This window comes from Hemitrygon akajei, chromosome 4 (assembly GCF_048418815.1).
Source record: "Hemitrygon akajei chromosome 4, sHemAka1.3, whole genome shotgun sequence".
Taxonomy (NCBI): domain Eukaryota; kingdom Metazoa; phylum Chordata; class Chondrichthyes; order Myliobatiformes; family Dasyatidae; genus Hemitrygon; species Hemitrygon akajei.
Window position 1 is genome coordinate 177,028,278 of NC_133127.1, and position 27,708 is coordinate 177,055,985.

The 27,708-nt window shown below is 41.4% G+C and overlaps 1 protein-coding gene across 1 annotated transcript in view; it reads left to right on the forward strand.

Moving 5' to 3' along the window:
• Positions 1–27,708, forward strand: part of LOC140726039 (von Willebrand factor A domain-containing protein 3B-like) — a 185,189-nt gene that overhangs the window by 96,514 nt on the left and 60,967 nt on the right. The window contains exons 15-27 of the mRNA XM_073041933.1: positions 235–368; positions 5,215–5,426; positions 6,143–6,280; positions 8,510–8,561; positions 9,598–9,829; positions 10,701–10,832; positions 13,989–14,122; positions 18,969–19,180; positions 19,897–20,034; positions 22,264–22,315; positions 24,430–24,586; positions 25,906–26,024; positions 27,557–27,607. Of these exons, the coding sequence (XP_072898034.1) occupies positions 235–368; positions 5,215–5,426; positions 6,143–6,280; positions 8,510–8,561; positions 9,598–9,829; positions 10,701–10,832; positions 13,989–14,122; positions 18,969–19,180; positions 19,897–20,034; positions 22,264–22,315; positions 24,430–24,586; positions 25,906–26,024; positions 27,557–27,607 (1,763 nt within the window). The remainder of the gene's footprint in view (positions 1–234; positions 369–5,214; positions 5,427–6,142; positions 6,281–8,509; positions 8,562–9,597; positions 9,830–10,700; positions 10,833–13,988; positions 14,123–18,968; positions 19,181–19,896; positions 20,035–22,263; positions 22,316–24,429; positions 24,587–25,905; positions 26,025–27,556; positions 27,608–27,708) is intronic.

The following is a 27,708-nucleotide window of genomic DNA, read 5'->3' on the forward strand; positions in this document are numbered from 1 at the left end:
GTTGGGTGTTCGATGCCTCCTTGAACAGGTTCCACAGTGTTTTTTTGTTTCATGGCTGCATGTGAGAAGATGAATCTCAGAGTTGTGTTTTGTATGCACACTTGGATAATAAATGTACTTTGAATCTTTAAGTCTGTGAATTTAGTGCTGTTCTTCACTTTCTGATGAATTTGAATTTTGTTTTAGCCAGCAACAGTGCTTGGTAAAGTAAATATATTTATTTGAATTCTTCAGAGTGAAGATATCTGCCTATTGAAGAAGGAGATTGAGAAGGGAAAGGAAGATTTGGAGAAGGTGGAAAAACTTCATGCAGAGTGCATAATGCTGGACTGGTATAATAACTGTGAAGAGTCCAGACCAAAGAACAAGTACGTTCATTGTGTTAGGCTTGAATCTTTTCAGCGTCGTAACAATGGTGTTTAATGTTTACTGTCCTGTGGTTATCAGTATTGCCCTGCCATTAATTGTCTGCCAAAATTACTTCAGGCAGTCAATTTATTCAACACACACAAAGTGCTGGAGGAACTCAGCGGGTCAGGCAGCATCTATGGAGGGAAATGAACAGTCAATGTTTCAGGTCGACACCCTTCATCGGGAGGGTGATAGCTGATGAAGGATGTTGACCTGAAACATTGACTGTTCATTTCCCTCCATAGATGCTGCCTGACCCGCTGAGTTCCTCCAGCACTTTGTGTGTGTTGCTCAAGAATTCCATCGTCTCCAGAATCCCTTGTGTTTATGAGTCAGCTTGTTTTCTTGTTTGGCCCTGGTAAGATCACCTACTCTATTGGAATCTGTTTTGTACAATTGGCTGGAGCGTGATATGATGGAGCTCCAGGGAAGAATGAGGTGGAGAGTGGGAGGAATGGAGCCTGGACAGGGGTGTGGAGGAATGCTGGAGGATCTCCTGAGCATAAGCACTGGAGATTCGGCGGCTGCTGAAAATCCAGAGTAACACACACAAAATGCTGGAGGAACTCAACAGGTCAGGCTACATTAATTGAAAGGATTAACAAGTTGACGTTTTGGGCTGAGACCCTTAATCATGACCCTTCATCTCCTGAGAAGTTAGGGTTGACCTCAGATAGGAGAGGCAATGTAGCAATGTAGAGGAGAAGGCACAGCACCAATTAAGTCCTGCCCTGAGGCAGCTACAGGCAATATCGAATTTGGGCACAGAGCAGGAGACTGATAATAGGCAGAAAGATCATGAGAAGGATTTTTTAAATTAGACTACAATAACATTAATACCATATAAACTGAACTAATGTTTAAAAAACTGTGAATCAATACCGTTCTCTAAGGCGAAGTACTTTCTGCATTGTGAGTCACATAGGATTGAAAGCCAAGGATTTAGAATTGTTTTATTATTGTCATATGTACTGAGAAATAGTGAAAACCTTGACTTCCCTACCCTTCCTGCAGATCAATTCATTATAACGGTGCATTGAGGTTGAACAAGGTAAAGCAATAGTAGAGCGCAGAATAAAGCTTAACAGCTTTATTACAGGTTAACAATAAGATGCAAAATCGAAAGAAGGACGATTGTGAGGTCCAGGATCCATCTTATAAAAATGCACTATGTGGGATGTTTACATGGTCAAATTGGAACAATAGCAGTAAAATGTTGACAAGGAAACAAGGAAGGCTAACAGGAACATTTGGTGTAAACAAGAAATGGATGCAGCGATAAATAATTCGTCATGGTTAAATGAGGGATCCTCTAAGAGGACCACAACCTTGCCGTTGGGTTTGGAGGCTTGTGTGCTTCAATGACTCAGAGAGCTATGTTGGCTGGAGTCAGGGCTTTTTGCTTTGGCTCTTGGTAGGGTCACTCATGCCAAACAGGTCAAAGGGTAGAGGCCAGACTAAGAGTAGCCCACTGGTCCCTCCAGGTTGGGGGTTCAGCTCAGGGCTGACAACCCTGACTGGTCAAACAAAACTGCTATGGAAACAGCAATGAAGAATCCTTCTGCACCTGAGTGCGATGGTATTCTCAAGACTCCACACGGGACTTACATGACTGACAGTAGTGCGAACTGAGAGGAAGCTACCGACATGATGACAGAAGCCCTGAACACCAGAGGTCAGGTCCAGAGATGGACCTTCATTACTGCCCTAACTGCCAGTGGTGTAAGTAAGCAATTGAAGGATAGTAATTTCTCTTGTAAGCCCAAGAATCTTAAAAGAGAGTTATTGATATGGTGAATTACCATGGCATTTAGGTGTTGATGTGTTCTCCAAAGTAAAGAGTTAAATTTAGAATTAGACGAGTGAGCCGGTGGCCCAACACTATCTGTTGTCACCTGTCTGCTTTAACATAGTGCCTCGCTGTATCATACTGTGAAATATCTATGCCATGTCCGAAACTAAACGGATACTTTTTTGAATGAAAAAGAATGCAGAGGACACATCCAGTGAAGACTAGAACTAGAGGTTCATGGTTTAAAGGTATAACGTGAAATGAAATGTTGAAGAGGAACATGAGGGGGAATCTTCTTCACTCAGAGGGTGGTGGGAATGTGGAACAAGCTGCCTACGGAAGTGGTGAATGTGAACAAAAGAAAGTCTGCTGATGCTGGAAATCCAAGCAATACAGCAAGATGCTGGAGGAACTCAGCAGGTCGGGCATCTCGATCTCTGGAGACAGCTTATCTACTGATGTCTATTATAAACCCACTGACTCTCACATCTACCTGGACTATACCTCTTCCCACCCTGTTACTTGTAAAAACATCATCCCCTTCTCTTAATTCCCTCCGCCTCCACCGTATCTGCTCTCAGGATGAAGCTTTTCATTCCAGAATGAAGGCGTTATCTTCCTTCTTCAAAGAAAGGGGCTTCCCTTCCTCCACCAGCAATGCTGTCCTCAACCACATCACTTCTATTTCGTGCATGTCTGTCCTCATCCCATCCTCCCGTCACCCTGCCAGCTTCTGTATCCAGCACATAATTGTCTGTAACTTCCGCCATCTCCAGTAGGATCCCATCACCAAGCAGATCTTTCCCTCCCCTCCCACTTTCTGCTTTTTGCAGGAATCACTCCCTACACGACTTCCTTGTCCATTCATCTCTTCCCAATGATCTCCCACCTGGCACTTATTCTTGCAAGTAGAACAAGTACTACACCTGCCCCTACACCTCCTCCCTCACTTACAATTCAGGGCCCCAAACGGTCCTCCCAGGTGAGACAACACTTCACCTGTGAGGCTGTTGGGGTCATATACTGTATCTGGTGCTCCCAGTGTGGCCTATGTATATCGGTGAGACCCGATGCAGATTGGGAGACCGGTTCAGTGAGCACCTACAGAAAAAGTGCGATCTCCCAGTGACCACCCATTTTAATTCCACTTTGCATTCACATTCTGACAAGTCAGTCCATGGTCTCTTCTACCTTCGCGATGAGGCCACACTCAGGTTGGAGGAGCAATACCTTATGTTCTGTCTGGGTAGCCTCCAATCTGAAGGCATAAACGTAAGCTTCTTGAACTTCCAGTAATTGCTCCCCACTCTCCTTCACCATTCCCCATTCCCAGTCCCTCTCTCACCTTATCTCCTTGCCTGCCCATCACCTCCCTCTGGTGCTCCTCCCCCCTTTTCTTTCTCCCACGGCTTTCTATCCTCTCCTATCAGATTCCCCCTTCTCCAACCCTGTATCTCTTGCACCAATCAACTTCACCCCTTTTTACTTCACCCCTCCCTCCTCCCGGTTTCACCTAGTGTTTCTCCCTCCCCTCACCCCATTTTCACACATTGACTCCTCATCTTTTTTTCTAGTTCTGCCAAAGGGTCTCAGCCCGAAATGTCCACTGTACTTTTCTCCATAGATGCTGCCTGGCCTGCTGAGTTCCTCCAGCACTTCGTGTGTGTTATTCTCTAAGTCATTATCGAAGTCGCTGTATTCTTGTCAGTGAGGAGACTGGACATATGTTCCAGCTCTGCTACAAAAGCAAGGAGAGGACTGATTTTTACTCTTTTTGTTGAGACAACGAGCCGCATACCGTGCATCTAAAGAATCCCATTCCATTGTTCAGGCAAGTCTTGTTGCACAGGACCTTGCTGAGACCATATCCAGAGTGCTGCATATAGTTTTGATTTCCTTACTCAAGGAAAAGCATTTTTGCCTTAGATTGAGAGCAGTGGAGAAATACCAGAGTGGTTCCAGGCTTGGCGAATTCGCAGTTTGAGGAGTGATTGATTTGACGGGGATGGTGTTCCCTACAGTTTAGAAGAACGTTATGAGATCTCATTGAAGCACAGCAGGTTGGATGTTTCAATGATATTTCCATTGGCTGAGAAATCTACGACTAGAGATCGCAGTGTTGGATTAAGGGTTAGGACATTTTAGGTTTGAAAGGTGGAGTAATTTTTACTCTGAGAGGACAGTGAATTTTAGGAATTCTCGACCTTGCAAGGCTCAGTGAGTTCATTCAAAATAGAGGGTGTTAGATTTCATAAGCACAGGAGATTCTGCAGATGCTGGAAAGCCAGGGTAACACACACAAAATGCTGGAGGAACTCAGCAAGTCAGGCAGCATCTATAGAAAGGAATAAACAGTTGATGTTTTGGGCCAAGAATGTTCATTAGGACCCCAATGAAGGATCTTGGCTTGAAATGTTGACTATTTATTCCCTTGCCATGATAGATTTCTGAGTGTTAAATTAATCAAATGATAGGGAGGTAGTGCGGGAACAAGACATTGAAATAGAGGATCAGCCAAAACCATTGACCTACTCCCGTGCTTACCTCTTTAAGTTTTTATGTTTTTAAAGACTGTTTAGAATCGCTAAAATAATTTGGAACATTTTGAAGTTATGAAGGGGAAAATGTAAACAGAAGTTTGTTCTCTTTCTGTTTTGTAAGCCCTTTGTAGAATCAATTGGAGCCATTAACCTCAAAGCTCTTCAGAATTGTGAATAACAGAATAAATGCATTTTGAATTATTTGCAAACACCTTTAAAATCCAGGCAGTAGAAGAACTGATTTCAAAGAGCTTTGGTGCAATGTAGTGCAATGCTTATACAGATCTTGCTGAGGTAATTAATATTATTAATATTTACCAAAGGAATGTGCTTGCGCATCAGGTTAATACTCCTTATATTTTCAAATTTTAGCTAACCTGCCAATCATCATTATTCTCTTCATAGCAGCATCTGATTTTTTTCTCTACTTAAAAACATATTTTACAAATAGCGTTATTTGCTTTACTGCAGTGTTGCTCTTGACATTCCAATTAAGAGACCAGCCTGGAGCAACAACACAGCTGGGCTCCATTCTTTAGATACCAGGAGCCCTTTGAGACCTCGTTCAGCTTTGGATTGGGTTCCTACCACACACAGAAACCACTGGGGCAGATACCATATCTACAGTTCAAATACTGCCAAGAAATCAAAGGAGCTTCAGAAGAAAAAAGTCTTGCTTGCAGGTAAGGCATAATTCTTTAGTTCAGTGGAATTGCAGTGTCCATTTCGCTTATGACTCATTAGATCACCAAATAATGATTTGTCTCTTCACACATTGTAGTGACAGGGATGATTCATTGGAGACATTATTCTTCTTCTTTCAGAATTATAATGAATCTAAATCCTTACATTTTTAGGGAAGTATGTACATTTGAATAGTGAGATTCATTGAATGTGTGTCTCTATATATATATAGCAATTTATGTTCTTTTATCATGAATTAATTGTACTGCTGCCACAAAAACAACAAATTTCACAACATATGCTGATGATATTAACTCTGATTCTGATTCTGAAGTTAAATTAACAGTAGAAGATATATTTGAATGTTGAGATTAATTAATAGCCAAAGATATATTAGTCCAGATTTGTTGTTGGTAACTCAAAGCAAAGGAAAAGCAATGTTGTTAAATGTTTAGACCTTTGTTGACCTGTGATAACTCTACTTTCTTGAGCAATAATCATTTATATTTATTACACTTCAACGATTATATCCAATTATATACAATTTACTGAATAGAAACCATTCATTGCCATTTGTATCCTCCACACAAGACTCCTCCCCATCTTTCTTAACCTAACCCCCAGAGCACAACCTTTCATTTTGTCATCCTGAATGTGGTTATTTAGCATACCTGTGCAATGTCAGTAATACAGTATCATTACTGTTTCTTCATAGCACACACAAATTCTAGCCTACTTAGGAGTTTGAGTAACGGTGTTAAAGTCGATGAGAATTTGCTGGATGGATGGATGCTTCCAGAAAACAAGGAGTTGTTTGTGACTAATTATAACAAGGAATTGAAGGTCCTGAATGGTAAGTTAAAGAATTAGGTTTTCCATCAGAAGTTAAATCATCGAACATTGATATTAGGGTAGGTTAAGAGGGTAGCCCATGATGTTATGCCGACCTTTTAACCTACTCTAACATCAATCTAACACTTCCCTCTGACATGGCCCTCCATTTTTCTGTCATCCATGTGCCTAGCTAAGAGTTTCTTAAATGACTCTAAAGTATATGCCATTACCACCACCCCAGCATTGCTTCGCACACACCCACCGCTCTCTGTGTAAAAACACTTACCTCTGACACATCCCCACCAAATTATTGCTCAATTACAAATATTTTTTTTGCCCTCAGTGCAACTCAGGAACATAGTAGACCAGCTGAGAAGCTGCCATACAGTATACAGAGGTAGAGAGAATTGTTTGTTGGAGATTGAATGAAAGGGACACACATACAGTGCATGACTCTAATGTAATGTTCAACTAATGCTCACCCACATAAATCCACATTTCGGATGTATTTCCTTGATGAGTGAGGTTGTGTACCAGGAATAACCAATTACATAGAACGTAGAACGTAGAACAATACAGCACAGTACAGGCCCTTCGGTCCACAATGTTGTGCTGACCCTTAAACCCTGCCTCCCATATAACCCCCCACCTTAAATTCCTCCATATACCTGTCTAGTAGTCAGGAGTGATTTTATTGAAAATACAATTACTCATTGGAAAAGTGTGAGCAGCACAAGGTTAATTTATGGTTTTTCACCAAGTGGTAGCAAGTGATTCTTGTTGGAATTCTTCTTTGCGCTCTCTCCAGTGACTAAGCATTTCCTTTGTTTCTTGGCAGCCAGATCTGTGCACTGTATTCAAGTTGAGGTCTGGTTATACCATAGTGCAGCTTGGTTAGAGTTTCCTCGGGCTTGTGCCCTGCTGTTTGGGTGATGCGCTTCTAAATGGAGCATAAGGCTGCAGTTTATGGGGCAGGTTTCAGTCCATTCTGAAAAGCATACAGCACAGGAATGGGCCCTTCAGCCCGCCAAGCATGAGGCCAAATTAAACAAAGCCCCTCTGTGTGGTCTGCATGCTTCGGTTCCCTACCTGTTCATAAACTTCATGAAATTCCTCTTAAATGCTGCTTATTTTATATATCTGTTTCAACCGCTTCCCTGGCAGCATGTTCCAGGCACCTACGACTCCATATAAAGAAAGAATTACCTCACAATTCTTCTTCAAACGGTCCCCTCTAACTTTAACCCTATGCCTTTTAGTTCTGACATTTCTGCCTGGAGAAAAGGGTTGTCTGCTCTGTCTATGCTCCTCATAATTTTATCTCCTCTCAGAAAAAAGTCTAAGTGTGTCCATCTCCTTCTTATGGCCAATACTCTTCAATCCAGGCAACACCCTGGTCACAACTTATGCTCTCTGTGCAAAGCCTCCACATCCTGGTGACCAGAACTGCACAAAATACTCCAAATGTGGCCTAATGAAAATTATATACATCTGCAACATGACTTCCCAATGTTTACGCGCAATGCCCCCACCCAATGAAGGCAAGCATGCCATACACCTTCTTTACCCTAAACACTTTTGTTGCCACTTTCTGGGAGCTGAGGACATTAAAGAGCTTGACGATTGGCTTTATTTGTCATGTATTCATCAAAACATACTGTGACAGATGTTGTTTTTGCGTAAATGACCCACACAGTCTGAGGCTGTGCTGGGAGCAGCCCACAAGTTTCGCCAAACTTCTGGTGCCAACATAACCTGCCAACAGTGCATGAACTCCAACCATACATCTTTGGAATGTGGGAGGAAAGCAGAGCACCTGATGGAAACCCTCATGGGCCTGGGGAGATCATACAAACTCCTTACAGAAAGCGGCAGTAGTCGAACCTCAGTCGGTCATCGCTGGCACTGTAAAGCGATTGTGCTAATCAAAACGCTAAAGAGACACTCAAAACCTAAGTGTTTAGTGCTAAATTCATTCATGATTGATAATGCTAAACACACTCCGTGCATCTGTGGCTTTGTGTTCTACTTAGACTTCTGAAATTCAATTTACATTAAATAGATGTGGCCTCTGCAATAAACACGTTTTGTTTTTTTTCTTACTGAGGAAGCATTTCCAGGAATATAACTTGTGCCTTATTTTTGTTAATTTTGCACAGTGGATTTTTCAAATTAAATGTGATGCTGAATGTAATTGAAAGATCATTGATATCTTCATCTTTAAGACTTCTCATGCTTTCCCTCACAGGCCTCAGTAAACCAGAAACTGCACCTATAGAGCCAGGAAGGCAGGTTGTAAAGTAAGTGTACATTAATAATATGGCAGACAAAATGCCATAGAATAATTCTTCCAATGCTTTTTTAATTGCAGAAGTTATTTTTATGTCAATTATATATGAACACTATAAAAATAGGTTAAATGTATTACTATCTCAGTGGACAGAATGGTAAACATTACCCATTCGGTATCACCAAGTGTATGACATGGTTTGACTTTCAGTGGGAAATAGTTCTTACCTTCAATTAATCAGTGGACAGTTTTCAATGTAAAGTGAGGGTGGTAATTGCACAACTGTGACTGTACTGAAGGGTGTGAGTAGTTGAATGGTCTGTTCCCATTTCTACACCCAGTGACCGCTTTATTAGGTAAACCTGTACACCTGCCCGCTAAGGCAAATATCTAATCAGCCAATCATGTGGCAGCAACTCAATGCATAAAAGCATGCAGACGTGGTCAAGAGGTTCAGTTGTTGTTCAGACCAAACATCAGAATGGGGAAAGAAATGTGATCTAAGTGACTTTGACTGTTGAATGATTGCTGGTGCCAGACAGGGTGGTTTGAGTATCCCAGAAACTGCTGATTTCCTGGAATTTTCATTCACAACAGTCTCCAGAGAATGGTGTGAAAAGCAAAAACACACCCAGTGAGCAGCAATTCTGTGGGCAAAATGCCTTGTTATTGAGAGAGGTTGGAGGAGGATGGCCAGACTCATTCAAACTGACAGGAAGGTGACAGTAACTCAAGTAACCATTTGTTACAACAGTGGGGTGCAGAAGAGCATCTCTGAATGCACAACACGTCAAAGCTTGAAGTGGATGGTCTGCAGCAGCAGAAGACCACGGACACACAGAAATACTCAGTGGCCACTATATTAGGCACAGGAGGTGTCTAATAAAGTTGCCACTGCGTGTATCTCCTGTTTTAATACTGTGTTTATGTTACTTAACTGCAAGTCATAACTTTGCATTAATAATCAATGAGTTCAAATCCTTTTTCTTTATTTTTAAATCTAGGTTTATTTCTTTAAAAATGCACCTTTTGGTTTCTGGTTGTAGGCTGGGAGGAACTGCTGCCAGAAGATTGCCGGTGATCTGTGCACTGGGCCATGTCGTTTCTGCCTGGCTCCTGGTACATGGGCAAGGCCAAAGGAGGCAGAAAGGAGGGCAGCACCACTCCCTGTTGAAGTGGTTGGCTTCAGTGATAGGGCAGTTTCCACAGCCAGTGACAGTCTGCGCATCCCCCAAACCCCTGGCTCAACAGCAGTCAAAGCTGTTACTGAAGTGGAAAGTATTTTGTCAATATTTGTTCTGAGTGAGTTTGGGAATGAGAGATATTGTATGTTATTATGTCATAAATTAAAAACAAAAGAAATAATTAACATCTGAAATACTGCTATGTGTGCATACACTCAGTGGCCACTCTATTAGATACCTCCTGTATCTACCAAATGGCTACTGAATGTATATTCATTGTCTTCTGCTGCTGTAGCCCATCTACTAATAGATTCGACATGTTGTGGATTCAGAGGTGCTCTTCTGCATACCAATGTTGTAACGAGCGGTTATTTGAGTTACTGTCATCTTCCTGTCAGCTTGAACCTTTCTGGCCATTCTCTTTTGACCTTACTCGTTAACAAGGCACTCTTACCCACAGAACTGCAGCTCACTGGATGTTTTTTTTTTCCACGCCATTCTTTGTAAACTCTGGAGACTGTTGTGTTTGAAATCCCGGATCAGCAGCTTCCGAGATACTCAAACCACCCCGTCTGGCACCGGCAATCATCGGTCAGTCACTAAGATCACATTTCTTCCCCATTCTGAAGTTTGGGCTGAGCAACAACTGAACCTCTAGATGATGTCTGCATGTTTTTATGCATCGGGTTGCTGCCACATGATTGGCTGATTAGATACTTGTAGTAATTGAGTGTACTTCAAAGAGTGTATGCAACTACCTAGATGCTTTTTTGTATCCATTGTACACCACTGACAAATTGCTGGCAAAATAATACATTGTTGACAAATAAAGGACATGTGCACTTGCATGAAGCTGAGTTCTACCTGTTGCTTATTTTTACAACAGTAAATGCTTTTTGAAGCTATCATTTCACGAAACATCCTTTATTGATCATTTTAGCTCTCTGGATGTTTCTTCGGCTCAGTGGCTGAAGACAAATAGCCTGACCGCCAAGCGACTCACGATAATGGATGCTCTTGCACCAACTGCTGTCCCTCAAACTGCAAAGTATGTCCCAGTCTTGGACAAGTATATTGTATCCAAAGTCTTTGATCAGGTGAGAGCTCGACTTCGTCTTATTCATGGGGTCTATGAGCTGCTGAGGAACATATGAGACGATGTTTCCTTCTGAATTTCACAGTTTCATTCCAGACTTCTGCACGTACTAATTCCTTACAACAAGTGAGGAACTTCTTTAGCCAGAGAGTGGAGAATCTGTGGAATTTGTCACCACAGGTGGCTGTGGAAGCCAAGTCATTGGTATATTTAAAGCAGAGGTTGATAGATTCTTGATTAGTCAGGACATGAAGGGATATGGGGATAAGGTAGGTGATTAGGACTGAGAGGGAAATGGATCAGCCATGATGAAATGGCGGAGTGGACTTGAAGGGCCAAATAGCTGAATTCTGCTCCTATGGTTGCAAAAATTGAGCACTGTTTAAGCTATTAAACATCTATCGAAGGAAATAAACAGTTAACGTTTCTAAGATGTTGTCTTCTAGGACTCTATGATTCTAAATAACTCCTCTTGATTCATTCCAGTAAAACTGTGTAAAGCAAAGATGTTTCCTTATTCAGTTCTTGGATTATTATTGACCGTCATCGCAAAGGTTGGCAAATGTAACAGAAATGAAGGCAATTTAGGCTTCCTTTTGTACAGCAACACAGATATATAACAAGGAGATTCTTTGTGCAGGCCGTGGTAAGCAGTCTCCAGTCTTTGATCTTATATTCTTCCATCGCATGTGGGCATCATTATGAAGGTGAACATTTAATCTTTATCCTTAATTGTACTTGAGTTGAGTAGCTTTCTGAGCCATTTAAGGACAGTTTAGATTGACATGTGTAAGCTGAACCAGGTGAGGAGAGGTTGTTTCTTCCACAAGGAATTTTTATGAAGGTGGCAGCATTTTGACTGATAGTTTCACGCTCACTGTTTTACAAGCTTTTAAAAATAATTTTTCATTTAGAATCTCAACAGAATATGACCATATGTCAAGAAGATTAGCAGTCCATGTCCATGGTTTACTTATCCAGCAATATAATCACTGCAGGCACAAGATCCACAGAGGTCCTATTGAGATTTTTCATTGTCATTGTCGTTACGATAGTTCTGTTTTACAGTTCTTTTCTTAAGGCCAGTGTGAATTCAAGCTGTTAATGGGGGACAGTGAATTGTGTTACTAATTCATTTGCATGTCTGTATTTAAAAAAAGGCTTGAATTTAAATATGCAGCCCTTGGTATATGAAGTACCTATTTTTTTAGAATGACGATTGTTTTATTTGAAGAAATATCTGCAGAAGAGACGTCAAAACACTATTTACAGGTTGAGTACCCTTTATCCGAAATGCCTGGGGTGGAAGTGTTCTGGATTTCGGATTTTTTCAGATTTTGGAATATATAATGAGAAAGCTTGGGATAATATCTGAATGTGAGTTTATGTGCTACCGGTATACTTGATCATCACACATATATAGTTAACAGTAAAAGTTATTACATACCATCAATATAATGAGAATACAATGCGTGCAGGGTAACAAAAGCAGCACAACAGCATCAGGAGAACACCTGTATCAGCTGTTGAACAACAACAAGCAGGTTTTCAGTCTTCACCTACGATGCTGCGATTTGTTTTAGATTTTATGTAAGGTATAAAAACAATCAGCATTGTAGGCTTGTTCTGGTGTTAGATTTTCATTAGTGATGATCGTTGCAAACTCATCAATGAATTTCTCTGTTGCTTCATCTTCAGCAGATGGAGACTCTACCTTTAAAATTTTTTAAATTAAAAAAATCTTAATGCTGTGCCTTTTCTTAAATTTCTGCAACCAGCTTGCTGGTTCACAATTACTTTTGATTTTCAGTTTGTTGTGGTAATAGATCTTTGCATGTTTCTTGATCAGCATATTGTTAAGAGGCATATGTTTACCCCGACATTGATGAATCCATTCTTTCAATAAACGATCGAGATCTTCGTTTTCTGCTTCATGCAGTGTTTTTTTATTTTTCATTAACTTATGTTCATTACATATATGAGGTCACTTTTCAGAGCTGTCTGTGATGTGCAGACACCTCCGCATTGCCTGGGAAGCTTCCCATCGCCTTGCGGAATTTTCCATTTGTGACGTCATGCCAGAGCTCAAAAAAATTCTGGATTTCCAAGTTTTTTGGATTTTGGGATTTTGGATAAGGGATACTCAAACTGTATATGGATTAAATCTTTTGATATATTTCCTAGGATTGCTGTTTAAGGAGTTATTTATTTAATTTCAGCTAATGACAAAATTACGAATCACCTAACTAATGGATAATGCTGAACAAGCATTCATAATATTAAACTCAAAAGTGTGACATATATTTGTCCCTATGAATGACAGAACTTGTTTCCCCCGTTAATTAGGGGTGGCCTATGGTTAACATTTATTTATTATTTGTTCTTTTTGCATTTGCAGTTTGTCTTCTTTTGCACATTAGTTCCTTGCCAGTTTTTATGTGTAGTTTTTCATCAGTTCTATTGTATTTATTTTTCTATTGTGAACGCCTGCAAGAAAATGAATCTCAGGGTAGTACTTGGTGACATATAGTACTTACGTAGGTAATAAGTCTACTTTGAACTTTGAATTCAAAGTGGGCTAGCAGCATGGCACTGAACTGAACTAAACTGAATACTCCTGGTCGTCTGGTTTGATGTTTGATATACTGCGTGTTGTTCAGAATCAGAATCAGACTTTAATCGCCAAGTACCTATGCACATACAAGGAATTTACTTCTGGCAGATGTTGTCTCTCTGCTCATAACAATAATAATGATAAATATAAATGAAAATATAGATTATACATACAGGTAGTGCAATCCAAGTAATAGTTAGCCGACAGTTAACCGGCAGTTAACTGTTCAGCAAAGTGACCGCAGTAGGGAAAAAACTTCTCCAGTTCGCTCTGTTTTTGCTGTTGGAGCAATTTGTTCTTTTTTAATGTGTTGGGTGTTCGATGCCTCCTTGAACAGGTTCCACAGTGTTTTTTTGTTTCATGGCTGCATGTGAGAAGATGAATCTCAGAGTTGTGTTTTGTATGCACACTTGGATAATAAATGTACTTTGAATCTTTAAGTCTGTGAATTTAGTGCTGTTCTTCACTTTCTGATGAATTTGAATTTTGTTTTAGCCAGCAACAGTGCTTGGTAAAGTAAATATATTTATTTGAATTCTTCAGAGTGAAGATATCTGCCTATTGAAGAAGGAGATTGAGAAGGGAAAGGAAGATTTGGAGAAGGTGGAAAAACTTCATGCAGAGTGCATAATGCTGGACTGGTATAATAACTGTGAAGAGTCCAGACCAAAGAACAAGTACGTTCATTGTGTTAGGCTTGAATCTTTTCAGCGTCGTAACAATGGTGTTTAATGTTTACTGTCCTGTGGTTATCAGTATTGCCCTGCCATTAATTGTCTGCCAAAATTACTTCAGGCAGTCAATTTATTCAACACACACAAAGTGCTGGAGGAACTCAGCGGGTCAGGCAGCATCTATGGAGGGAAATGAACAGTCAATGTTTCAGGTCGACACCCTTCATCGGGAGGGTGATAGCTGATGAAGGATGTTGACCTGAAACATTGACTGTTCATTTCCCTCCATAGATGCTGCCTGACCCGCTGAGTTCCTCCAGCACTTTGTGTGTGTTGCTCAAGAATTCCATCGTCTCCAGAATCCCTTGTGTTTATGAGTCAGCTTGTTTTCTTGTTTGGCCCTGGTAAGATCACCTACTCTATTGGAATCTGTTTTGTACAATTGGCTGGAGCGTGATATGATGGAGCTCCAGGGAAGAATGAGGTGGAGAGTGGGAGGAATGGAGCCTGGACAGGGGTGTGGAGGAATGCTGGAGGATCTCCTGAGCATAAGCACTGGAGATTCGGCGGCTGCTGAAAATCCAGAGTAACACACACAAAATGCTGGAGGAACTCAACAGGTCAGGCTACATTAATTGAAAGGATTAACAAGTTGACGTTTTGGGCTGAGACCCTTAATCATGACCCTTCATCTCCTGAGAAGTTAGGGTTGACCTCAGATAGGAGAGGCAATGTAGCAATGTAGAGGAGAAGGCACAGCACCAATTAAGTCCTGCCCTGAGGCAGCTACAGGCAATATCGAATTTGGGCACAGAGCAGGAGACTGATAATAGGCAGAAAGATCATGAGAAGGATTTTTTAAATTAGACTACAATAACATTAATACCATATAAACTGAACTAATGTTTAAAAAACTGTGAATCAATACCGTTCTCTAAGGCGAAGTACTTTCTGCATTGTGAGTCACATAGGATTGAAAGCCAAGGATTTAGAATTGTTTTATTATTGTCATATGTACTGAGAAATAGTGAAAACCTTGACTTCCCTACCCTTCCTGCAGATCAATTCATTATAACGGTGCATTGAGGTTGAACAAGGTAAAGCAATAGTAGAGCGCAGAATAAAGCTTAACAGCTTTATTACAGGTTAACAATAAGATGCAAAATCGAAAGAAGGACGATTGTGAGGTCCAGGATCCATCTTATAAAAATGCACTATGTGGGATGTTTACATGGTCAAATTGGAACAATAGCAGTAAAATGTTGACAAGGAAACAAGGAAGGCTAACAGGAACATTTGGTGTAAACAAGAAATGGATGCAGCGATAAATAATTCGTCATGGTTAAATGAGGGATCCTCTAAGAGGACCACAACCTTGCCGTTGGGTTTGGAGGCTTGTGTGCTTCAATGACTCAGAGAGCTATGTTGGCTGGAGTCAGGGCTTTTTGCTTTGGCTCTTGGTAGGGTCACTCATGCCAAACAGGTCAAAGGGTAGAGGCCAGACTAAGAGTAGCCCACTGGTCCCTCCAGGTTGGGGGTTCAGCTCAGGGCTGACAACCCTGACTGGTCAAACAAAACTGCTATGGAAACAGCAATGAAGAATCCTTCTGCACCTGAGTGCGATGGTATTCTCAAGACTCCACACGGGACTTACATGACTGACAGTAGTGCGAACTGAGAGGAAGCTACCGACATGATGACAGAAGCCCTGAACACCAGAGGTCAGGTCCAGAGATGGACCTTCATTGCTGCCCTAACTGCCAGCGGTGTAAGTAAGCAATTGAAGGATAGTAATTTCTCTTGTAAGCCCAAGAATCTTAAAAGAGAGTTATTGATATGGTGAATTACCATGGCATTTAGGTGTTGATGTGTTCTCCAAAGTAAAGAGTTAAATTTAGAATTAGACGAGTGAGCCGGTGGCCCAACACTATCTGTTGTCACCTGTCTGCTTTAACATAGTGCCTCGCTGTATCATACTGTGAAATATCTATGCCATGTCCGAAACTAAACGGATACTTTTTTGAATGAAAAAGAATGCAGAGGACACATCCAGTGAAGACTAGAACTAGAGGTTCATGGTTTAAAGGTATAACGTGAAATGAAATGTTGAAGAGGAACATGAGGGGGAATCTTCTTCACTCAGAGGGTGGTGGGAATGTGGAACAAGCTGCCTACGGAAGTGGTGAATGTGAACAAAAGAAAGTCTGCTGATGCTGGAAATCCAAGCAATACAGCAAGATGCTGGAGGAACTCAGCAGGTCGGGCATCTCGATCTCTGGAGACAGCTTATCTACTGATGTCTATTATAAACCCACTGACTCTCACATCTACCTGGACTATACCTCTTCCCACCCTGTTACTTGTAAAAACATCATCCCCTTCTCTTAATTCCCTCCGCCTCCACCGTATCTGCTCTCAGGATGAAGCTTTTCATTCCAGAATGAAGGCGTTATCTTCCTTCTTCAAAGAAAGGGGCTTCCCTTCCTCCACCAGCAATGCTGTCCTCAACCACATCACTTCTATTTCGTGCATGTCTGTCCTCATCCCATCCTCCCGTCACCCTGCCAGCTTCTGTATCCAGCACATAATTGTCTGTAACTTCCGCCATCTCCAGTAGGATCCCATCACCAAGCAGATCTTTCCCTCCCCTCCCACTTTCTGCTTTTTGCAGGAATCACTCCCTACACGACTTCCTTGTCCATTCATCTCTTCCCAATGATCTCCCACCTGGCACTTATTCTTGCAAGTAGAACAAGTACTACACCTGCCCCTACACCTCCTCCCTCACTTACAATTCAGGGCCCCAAACGGTCCTCCCAGGTGAGACAACACTTCACCTGTGAGGCTGTTGGGGTCATATACTGTATCTGGTGCTCCCAGTGTGGCCTATGTATATCGGTGAGACCCGATGCAGATTGGGAGACCGGTTCAGTGAGCACCTACAGAAAAAGTGCGATCTCCCAGTGACCACCCATTTTAATTCCACTTTGCATTCACATTCTGACAAGTCAGTCCATGGTCTCTTCTACCTTCGCGATGAGGCCACACTCAGGTTGGAGGAGCAATACCTTATGTTCTGTCTGGGTAGCCTCCAATCTGAAGGCATAAACGTAAGCTTCTTGAACTTCCAGTAATTGCTCCCCACTCTCCTTCACCATTCCCCATTCCCAGTCCCTCTCTCACCTTATCTCCTTGCCTGCCCATCACCTCCCTCTGGTGCTCCTCCCCCCTTTTCTTTCTCCCACGGCTTTCTATCCTCTCCTATCAGATTCCCCCTTCTCCAACCCTGTATCTCTTGCACCAATCAACTTCACCCCTTTTTACTTCACCCCTCCCTCCTCCCGGTTTCACCTAGTGTTTCTCCCTCCCCTCACCCCATTTTCACACATTGACTCCTCATCTTTTTTTCTAGTTCTGCCAAAGGGTCTCAGCCCGAAATGTCCACTGTACTTTTCTCCATAGATGCTGCCTGGCCTGCTGAGTTCCTCCAGCACTTCGTGTGTGTTATTCTCTAAGTCATTATCGAAGTCGCTGTATTCTTGTCAGTGAGGAGACTGGACATATGTTCCAGCTCTGCTACAAAAGCAAGGAGAGGACTGATTTTTACTCTTTTTGTTGAGACAACGAGCCGCATACCGTGCATCTAAAGAATCCCATTCCATTGTTCAGGCAAGTCTTGTTGCACAGGACCTTGCTGAGACCATATCCAGAGTGCTGCATATAGTTTTGATTTCCTTACTCAAGGAAAAGCATTTTTGCCTTAGATTGAGAGCAGTGGAGAAATACCAGAGTGGTTCCAGGCTTGGCGAATTCGCAGTTTGAGGAGTGATTGATTTGACGGGGATGGTGTTCCCTACAGTTTAGAAGAACGTTATGAGATCTCATTGAAGCACAGCAGGTTGGATGTTTCAATGATATTTCCATTGGCTGAGAAATCTACGACTAGAGATCGCAGTGTTGGATTAAGGGTTAGGACATTTTAGGTTTGAAAGGTGGAGTAATTTTTACTCTGAGAGGACAGTGAATTTTAGGAATTCTCGACCTTGCAAGGCTCAGTGAGTTCATTCAAAATAGAGGGTGTTAGATTTCATAAGCACAGGAGATTCTGCAGATGCTGGAAAGCCAGGGTAACACACACAAAATGCTGGAGGAACTCAGCAAGTCAGGCAGCATCTATAGAAAGGAATAAACAGTTGATGTTTTGGGCCAAGAATGTTCATTAGGACCCCAATGAAGGATCTTGGCTTGAAATGTTGACTATTTATTCCCTTGCCATGATAGATTTCTGAGTGTTAAATTAATCAAATGATAGGGAGGTAGTGCGGGAACAAGACATTGAAATAGAGGATCAGCCAAAACCATTGACCTACTCCCGTGCTTACCTCTTTAAGTTTTTATGTTTTTAAAGACTGTTTAGAATCGCTAAAATAATTTGGAACATTTTGAAGTTATGAAGGGGAAAATGTAAACAGAAGTTTGTTCTCTTTCTGTTTTGTAAGCCCTTTGTAGAATCAATTGGAGCCATTAACCTCAAAGCTCTTCAGAATTGTGAATAACAGAATAAATGCATTTTGAATTATTTGCAAACACCTTTAAAATCCAGGCAGTAGAAGAACTGATTTCAAAGAGCTTTGGTGCAATGTAGTGCAATGCTTATACAGATCTTGCTGAGGTAATTAATATTATTAATATTTACCAAAGGAATGTGCTTGCGCATCAGGTTAATACTCCTTATATTTTCAAATTTTAGCTAACCTGCCAATCATCATTATTCTCTTCATAGCAGCATCTGATTTTTTTCTCTACTTAAAAACATATTTTACAAATAGCGTTATTTGCTTTACTGCAGTGTTGCTCTTGACATTCCAATTAAGAGACCAGCCTGGAGCAACAACACAGCTGGGCTCCATTCTTTAGATACCAGGAGCCCTTTGAGACCTCGTTCAGCTTTGGATTGGGTTCCTACCACACACAGAAACCACTGGGGCAGATACCATATCTACAGTTCAAATACTGCCAAGAAATCAAAGGAGCTTCAGAAGAAAAAAGTCTTGCTTGCAGGTAAGGCATAATTCTTTAGTTCAGTGGAATTGCAGTGTCCATTTCGCTTATGACTCATTAGATCACCAAATAATGATTTGTCTCTTCACACATTGTAGTGACAGGGATGATTCATTGGAGACATTATTCTTCTTCTTTCAGAATTATAATGAATCTAAATCCTTACATTTTTAGGGAAGTATGTACATTTGAATAGTGAGATTCATTGAATGTGTGTCTCTATATATATATAGCAATTTATGTTCTTTTATCATGAATTAATTGTACTGCTGCCACAAAAACAACAAATTTCACAACATATGCTGATGATATTAACTCTGATTCTGATTCTGAAGTTAAATTAACAGTAGAAGATATATTTGAATGTTGAGATTAATTAATAGCCAAAGATATATTAGTCCAGATTTGTTGTTGGTAACTCAAAGCAAAGGAAAAGCAATGTTGTTAAATGTTTAGACCTTTGTTGACCTGTGATAACTCTACTTTCTTGAGCAATAATCATTTATATTTATTACACTTCAACGATTATATCCAATTATATACAATTTACTGAATAGAAACCATTCATTGCCATTTGTATCCTCCACACAAGACTCCTCCCCATCTTTCTTAACCTAACCCCCAGAGCACAACCTTTCATTTTGTCATCCTGAATGTGGTTATTTAGCATACCTGTGCAATGTCAGTAATACAGTATCATTACTGTTTCTTCATAGCACACACAAATTCTAGCCTACTTAGGAGTTTGAGTAACGGTGTTAAAGTCGATGAGAATTTGCTGGATGGATGGATGCTTCCAGAAAACAAGGAGTTGTTTGTGACTAATTATAACAAGGAATTGAAGGTCCTGAATGGTAAGTTAAAGAATTAGGTTTTCCATCAGAAGTTAAATCATCGAACATTGATATTAGGGTAGGTTAAGAGGGTAGCCCATGATGTTATGCCGACCTTTTAACCTACTCTAACATCAATCTAACACTTCCCTCTGACATGGCCCTCCATTTTTCTGTCATCCATGTGCCTAGCTAAGAGTTTCTTAAATGACTCTAAAGTATATGCCATTACCACCACCCCAGCATTGCTTCGCACACACCCACCGCTCTCTGTGTAAAAACACTTACCTCTGACACATCCCCACCAAATTATTGCTCAATTACAAATATTTTTTTTGCCCTCAGTGCAACTCAGGAACATAGTAGACCAGCTGAGAAGCTGCCATACAGTATACAGAGGTAGAGAGAATTGTTTGTTGGAGATTGAATGAAAGGGACACACATACAGTGCATGACTCTAATGTAATGTTCAACTAATGCTCACCCACATAAATCCACATTTCGGATGTATTTCCTTGATGAGTGAGGTTGTGTACCAGGAATAACCAATTACATAGAACGTAGAACGTAGAACAATACAGCACAGTACAGGCCCTTCGGTCCACAATGTTGTGCTGACCCTTAAACCCTGCCTCCCATATAACCCCCCACCTTAAATTCCTCCATATACCTGTCTAGTAGTCAGGAGTGATTTTATTGAAAATACAATTACTCATTGGAAAAGTGTGAGCAGCACAAGGTTAATTTATGGTTTTTCACCAAGTGGTAGCAAGTGATTCTTGTTGGAATTCTTCTTTGCGCTCTCTCCAGTGACTAAGCATTTCCTTTGTTTCTTGGCAGCCAGATCTGTGCACTGTATTCAAGTTGAGGTCTGGTTATACCATAGTGCAGCTTGGTTAGAGTTTCCTCGGGCTTGTGCCCTGCTGTTTGGGTGATGCGCTTCTAAATGGAGCATAAGGCTGCAGTTTATGGGGCAGGTTTCAGTCCATTCTGAAAAGCATACAGCACAGGAATGGGCCCTTCAGCCCGCCAAGCATGAGGCCAAATTAAACAAAGCCCCTCTGTGTGGTCTGCATGCTTCGGTTCCCTACCTGTTCATAAACTTCATGAAATTCCTCTTAAATGCTGCTTATTTTATATATCTGTTTCAACCGCTTCCCTGGCAGCATGTTCCAGGCACCTACGACTCCATATAAAGAAAGAATTACCTCACAATTCTTCTTCAAACGGTCCCCTCTAACTTTAACCCTATGCCTTTTAGTTCTGACATTTCTGCCTGGAGAAAAGGGTTGTCTGCTCTGTCTATGCTCCTCATAATTTTATCTCCTCTCAGAAAAAAGTCTAAGTGTGTCCATCTCCTTCTTATGGCCAATACTCTTCAATCCAGGCAACACCCTGGTCACAACTTATGCTCTCTGTGCAAAGCCTCCACATCCTGGTGACCAGAACTGCACAAAATACTCCAAATGTGGCCTAATGAAAATTATATACATCTGCAACATGACTTCCCAATGTTTACGCGCAATGCCCCCACCCAATGAAGGCAAGCATGCCATACACCTTCTTTACCCTAAACACTTTTGTTGCCACTTTCTGGGAGCTGAGGACATTAAAGAGCTTGACGATTGGCTTTATTTGTCATGTATTCATCAAAACATACTGTGACAGATGTTGTTTTTGCGTAAATGACCCACACAGTCTGAGGCTGTGCTGGGAGCAGCCCACAAGTTTCGCCAAACTTCTGGTGCCAACATAACCTGCCAACAGTGCATGAACTCCAACCATACATCTTTGGAATGTGGGAGGAAAGCAGAGCACCTGATGGAAACCCTCATGGGCCTGGGGAGATCATACAAACTCCTTACAGAAAGCGGCAGTAGTCGAACCTCAGTCGGTCATCGCTGGCACTGTAAAGCGATTGTGCTAATCAAAACGCTAAAGAGACACTCAAAACCTAAGTGTTTAGTGCTAAATTCATTCATGATTGATAATGCTAAACACACTCCGTGCATCTGTGGCTTTGTGTTCTACTTAGACTTCTGAAATTCAATTTACATTAAATAGATGTGGCCTCTGCAATAAACACGTTTTGTTTTTTTTCTTACTGAGGAAGCATTTCCAGGAATATAACTTGTGCCTTATTTTTGTTAATTTTGCACAGTGGATTTTTCAAATTAAATGTGATGCTGAATGTAATTGAAAGATCATTGATATCTTCATCTTTAAGACTTCTCATGCTTTCCCTCACAGGCCTCAGTAAACCAGAAACTGCACCTATAGAGCCAGGAAGGCAGGTTGTAAAGTAAGTGTACATTAATAATATGGCAGACAAAATGCCATAGAATAATTCTTCCAATGCTTTTTTAATTGCAGAAGTTATTTTTATGTCAATTATATATGAACACTATAAAAATAGGTTAAATGTATTACTATCTCAGTGGACAGAATGGTAAACATTACCCATTCGGTATCACCAAGTGTATGACATGGTTTGACTTTCAGTGGGAAATAGTTCTTACCTTCAATTAATCAGTGGACAGTTTTCAATGTAAAGTGAGGGTGGTAATTGCACAACTGTGACTGTACTGAAGGGTGTGAGTAGTTGAATGGTCTGTTCCCATTTCTACACCCAGTGACCGCTTTATTAGGTAAACCTGTACACCTGCCCGCTAAGGCAAATATCTAATCAGCCAATCATGTGGCAGCAACTCAATGCATAAAAGCATGCAGACGTGGTCAAGAGGTTCAGTTGTTGTTCAGACCAAACATCAGAATGGGGAAAGAAATGTGATCTAAGTGACTTTGACTGTTGAATGATTGCTGGTGCCAGACAGGGTGGTTTGAGTATCCCAGAAACTGCTGATTTCCTGGAATTTTCATTCACAACAGTCTCCAGAGAATGGTGTGAAAAGCAAAAACACACCCAGTGAGCAGCAATTCTGTGGGCAAAATGCCTTGTTATTGAGAGAGGTTGGAGGAGGATGGCCAGACTCATTCAAACTGACAGGAAGGTGACAGTAACTCAAGTAACCATTTGTTACAACAGTGGGGTGCAGAAGAGCATCTCTGAATGCACAACACGTCAAAGCTTGAAGTGGATGGTCTGCAGCAGCAGAAGACCACGGACACACAGAAATACTCAGTGGCCACTATATTAGGCACAGGAGGTGTCTAATAAAGTTGCCACTGCGTGTATCTCCTGTTTTAATACTGTGTTTATGTTACTTAACTGCAAGTCATAACTTTGCATTAATAATCAATGAGTTCAAATCCTTTTTCTTTATTTTTAAATCTAGGTTTATTTCTTTAAAAATGCACCTTTTGGTTTCTGGTTGTAGGCTGGGAGGAACTGCTGCCAGAAGATTGCCGGTGATCTGTGCACTGGGCCATGTCGTTTCTGCCTGGCTCCTGGTACATGGGCAAGGCCAAAGGAGGCAGAAAGGAGGGCAGCACCACTCCCTGTTGAAGTGGTTGGCTTCAGTGATAGGGCAGTTTCCACAGCCAGTGACAGTCTGCGCATCCCCCAAACCCCTGGCTCAACAGCAGTCAAAGCTGTTACTGAAGTGGAAAGTATTTTGTCAATATTTGTTCTGAGTGAGTTTGGGAATGAGAGATATTGTATGTTATTATGTCATAAATTAAAAACAAAAGAAATAATTAACATCTGAAATACTGCTATGTGTGCATACACTCAGTGGCCACTCTATTAGATACCTCCTGTATCTACCAAATGGCTACTGAATGTATATTCATTGTCTTCTGCTGCTGTAGCCCATCTACTAATAGATTCGACATGTTGTGGATTCAGAGGTGCTCTTCTGCATACCAATGTTGTAACGAGCGGTTATTTGAGTTACTGTCATCTTCCTGTCAGCTTGAACCTTTCTGGCCATTCTCTTTTGACCTTACTCGTTAACAAGGCACTCTTACCCACAGAACTGCAGCTCACTGGATGTTTTTTTTTTCCACGCCATTCTTTGTAAACTCTGGAGACTGTTGTGTTTGAAATCCCGGATCAGCAGCTTCCGAGATACTCAAACCACCCCGTCTGGCACCGGCAATCATCGGTCAGTCACTAAGATCACATTTCTTCCCCATTCTGAAGTTTGGGCTGAGCAACAACTGAACCTCTAGATGATGTCTGCATGTTTTTATGCATCGGGTTGCTGCCACATGATTGGCTGATTAGATACTTGTAGTAATTGAGTGTACTTCAAAGAGTGTATGCAACTACCTAGATGCTTTTTTGTATCCATTGTACACCACTGACAAATTGCTGGCAAAATAATACATTGTTGACAAATAAAGGACATGTGCACTTGCATGAAGCTGAGTTCTACCTGTTGCTTATTTTTACAACAGTAAATGCTTTTTGAAGCTATCATTTCACGAAACATCCTTTATTGATCATTTTAGCTCTCTGGATGTTTCTTCGGCTCAGTGGCTGAAGACAAATAGCCTGACCGCCAAGCGACTCACGATAATGGATGCTCTTGCACCAACTGCTGTCCCTCAAACTGCAAAGTATGTCCCAGTCTTGGACAAGTATATTGTATCCAAAGTCTTTGATCAGGTGAGAGCTCGACTTCGTCTTATTCATGGGGTCTATGAGCTGCTGAGGAACATATGAGACGATGTTTCCTTCTGAATTTCACAGTTTCATTCCAGACTTCTGCACGTACTAATTCCTTACAACAAGTGAGGAACTTCTTTAGCCAGAGAGTGGAGAATCTGTGGAATTTGTCACCACAGGTGGCTGTGGAAGCCAAGTCATTGGTATATTTAAAGCAGAGGTTGATAGATTCTTGATTAGTCAGGACATGAAGGGATATGGGGATAAGGTAGGTGATTAGGACTGAGAGGGAAATGGATCAGCCATGATGAAATGGCGGAGTGGACTTGAAGGGCCAAATAGCTGAATTCTGCTCCTATGGTTGCAAAAATTGAGCACTGTTTAAGCTATTAAACATCTATCGAAGGAAATAAACAGTTAACGTTTTGGGCTAAAACCCTTCATCAACTGAGTAAGGTCTTGGCCTGAAACATTGATTATTTATTCCTCTCCATAGATGCTGGCTGATGTACTGAGTTCCTCTAGCATTTTGTGAGTATTTCCAGCAACTACAGAATCTCTTGTGTCCATAGTGTTTAACCTAGTATTTCTGACAGGTGGAGAGGTAGATAAAAGAAGTTAATTGAGCCAGTTTTTGGGAATGTTCCTTGGATTAACAGGTATTTGGATTAGACAGTTATATTAGATAAATAATATTGGGTGCTGTGAACTTCTCTCTGTCTGATAATTCAACTGCTGCTGGAACCCTCATCTAAGCCTTTACTATCTAAAGTGTAGCTATTAATGTGCTGTCCCAGCTGGTTACCTTGTTCTCAAGCTTCAGTTCATCCAAAACCCTGGAGAGGAATAAAGATCTGAAGGAATAAAGGCTGAGACCTTTCATCAGGGCCCTTCTTCCGTTCTTCCATTGCCTCCGCCTTTGAGCCCGCTTCTTAAGCAAGAATTCCCCACCCCGCACTGCTGACCCCTTCTCCTGTCTCCTGCCCTCCTATTCTTTTTGAACACTTCAGTCCGGTGTTCTACACAGTCTGGAGTTTTTCCTCCCCTAATTGCCGACTGACGAAGGTTCTTGGCCCAAAATGCTGGCCCTTTATTCCTCTTCATGGATGATGCCTGACTTGCTGAGTTCCTCCAGCGTTTTATGTGTGTTACTCTGGATTTCCAGCATCTGCAGAACCTCTTCTTGTATTCATCCGAAACCTTGCTGCTTGTGTTGTCCTGAAGGCTTATTCACCCATTTTGACTGTGGATATTTCTTCAAAAATGACGATTATACTTTGGGTATGTCACAGTGAGATATTATTCCCAATTTAATCCAGGTGCTGCCTTTAGCTCACGTCAGCAGCAACAAGAGGCAAATTACACTTATTAATCCATTGGCTGTGAACCTGAAAGATTACAAAGTGAGGCTTCGCCAAGCTATCCAGACTTATGAAAAGTAAGTAGATATTGCATTGGATGTACTTGCCTGAATACTGTTGTGTTAATGTATCCCTTAATTAGCAACGAAAGAAATCCAGGCCGAATTGTTCAGCTACTGCAGTTCACCGTTCTCCTTTCTGTCATTCATCTGTTGAACCAGTGATCAATCCTTGTTGAATGCGATAGCAACAGCAGCCATCCACAATCGTTAGTGGGCAAGTACTTTTCAATACAGCGAGATAGGTTTGAGCACAAAGAGTTCTTGCTTTACCTTTAATCTTCTTGTTATTTTCTCTATTCATTTTATTTACTCAAAATAAATGTATATATTTGTATAACACACACAAGGAGCTGGTGGAACGCAGCAGGCCAGGCAGCATCTATAGGGAGAAGCACTGTTGACGTTTCGCGCCGAGACCCTTCGTCAGGACTAACTGAAAGGAAAGATACTATGAGATTTGAAAGTAGAGGGGGGAGGGGGAAATGTGAAATGATAGGAGAAGACTGGAGGGGGTGGGATGAAGCTGAGAGCTGGAAAGGTGATTGGCAAAAGTGATACAGAGCTAGAGAAGGGAAAGGATCATGGGACGGGAGGCCTAGGGAGAATGAAAGGGGGAGGGGAGCACCAGAGGGAGATGGAGAACAGGCAGAGTGATGGGCAGAGAGAGAGAGAGAAAAAACAAACAACTAAATATGTCAGGGATGGGGTAAGAGGGGGAGGAGGGGCATTAACGGAAGTTAGAGAAGTCAATGTTCATGCCATCAGGTTGGAGGCTACCAGGCCGGTATATAAGGTGTTGTTCCTCCAACCTGAGTGTGGCTTCATCTTGACAGTAGAGGAGGCCATGGATAGACGTATCAGAATGGGAATGGGATGTGGAATTAAAATGTGTGGCCACTGGGAGATCCAGCCAATCTGGTATAGCCAATCTGTTTGCCTAACAATACTTCTCAGTCTCACTATTATAAATCTGTTTTTTTTTAATAAACACATTTCCCCCACACCGCACTCCAAGTTTGTGAAGAGAAGGCAGAGGAATGGGGATGAGAGGGATAATAGATCAGCCATGATGGAAAGGCAGAGCCTAGAGGCATATTTTTGCTCCTGTATTTTATGTTCTTGTGGCCAATCTAAGAGGCCCCTTATCAAATGCTTCTGGAAATCCAAGTAAACTACACGAACTGGCAGTTTGTGCTGATGTCCCAATTGTCTAGTTTGTGATTGTGTTAGTGGTTTTGGGACTGTCCCTCACCCGTGCTGTTCATGGGTCATCTCAACACTTGCACTGCACTTTACAGTTACAGGACCCAGTAGGTCAGTCAGCATGCTGAATAGTTTCAGCATTCCTTGTTCTCATTTCAGATTATCGATATCCAATGTTTTGCATTTTTCACTTAGGGTTTAAGAAATTTTGTACGTTTGATCAAAATGGACTTCTGAAAGTGCAAAAAGGCATTTTCCTGGTTTCTTTTGTTGATTTTAGATTAATTTTTAAAATAATAGCATACTTGCATTTCCAATTTATTATTTTTTTCCTCTTCTGCCAGGCGTTTGAATTCGATTATCTGGAGAGTATTATCTCAAGTGGAGCGAGATAGGTAAGAAAGCAGATTTTTTGCAAAAGAACTGCACAAAGATCAATCCACTAATCAACTTAGAATCCTGTCTCATCACTCCCCTTCTTTACGCAGCCTGTCTC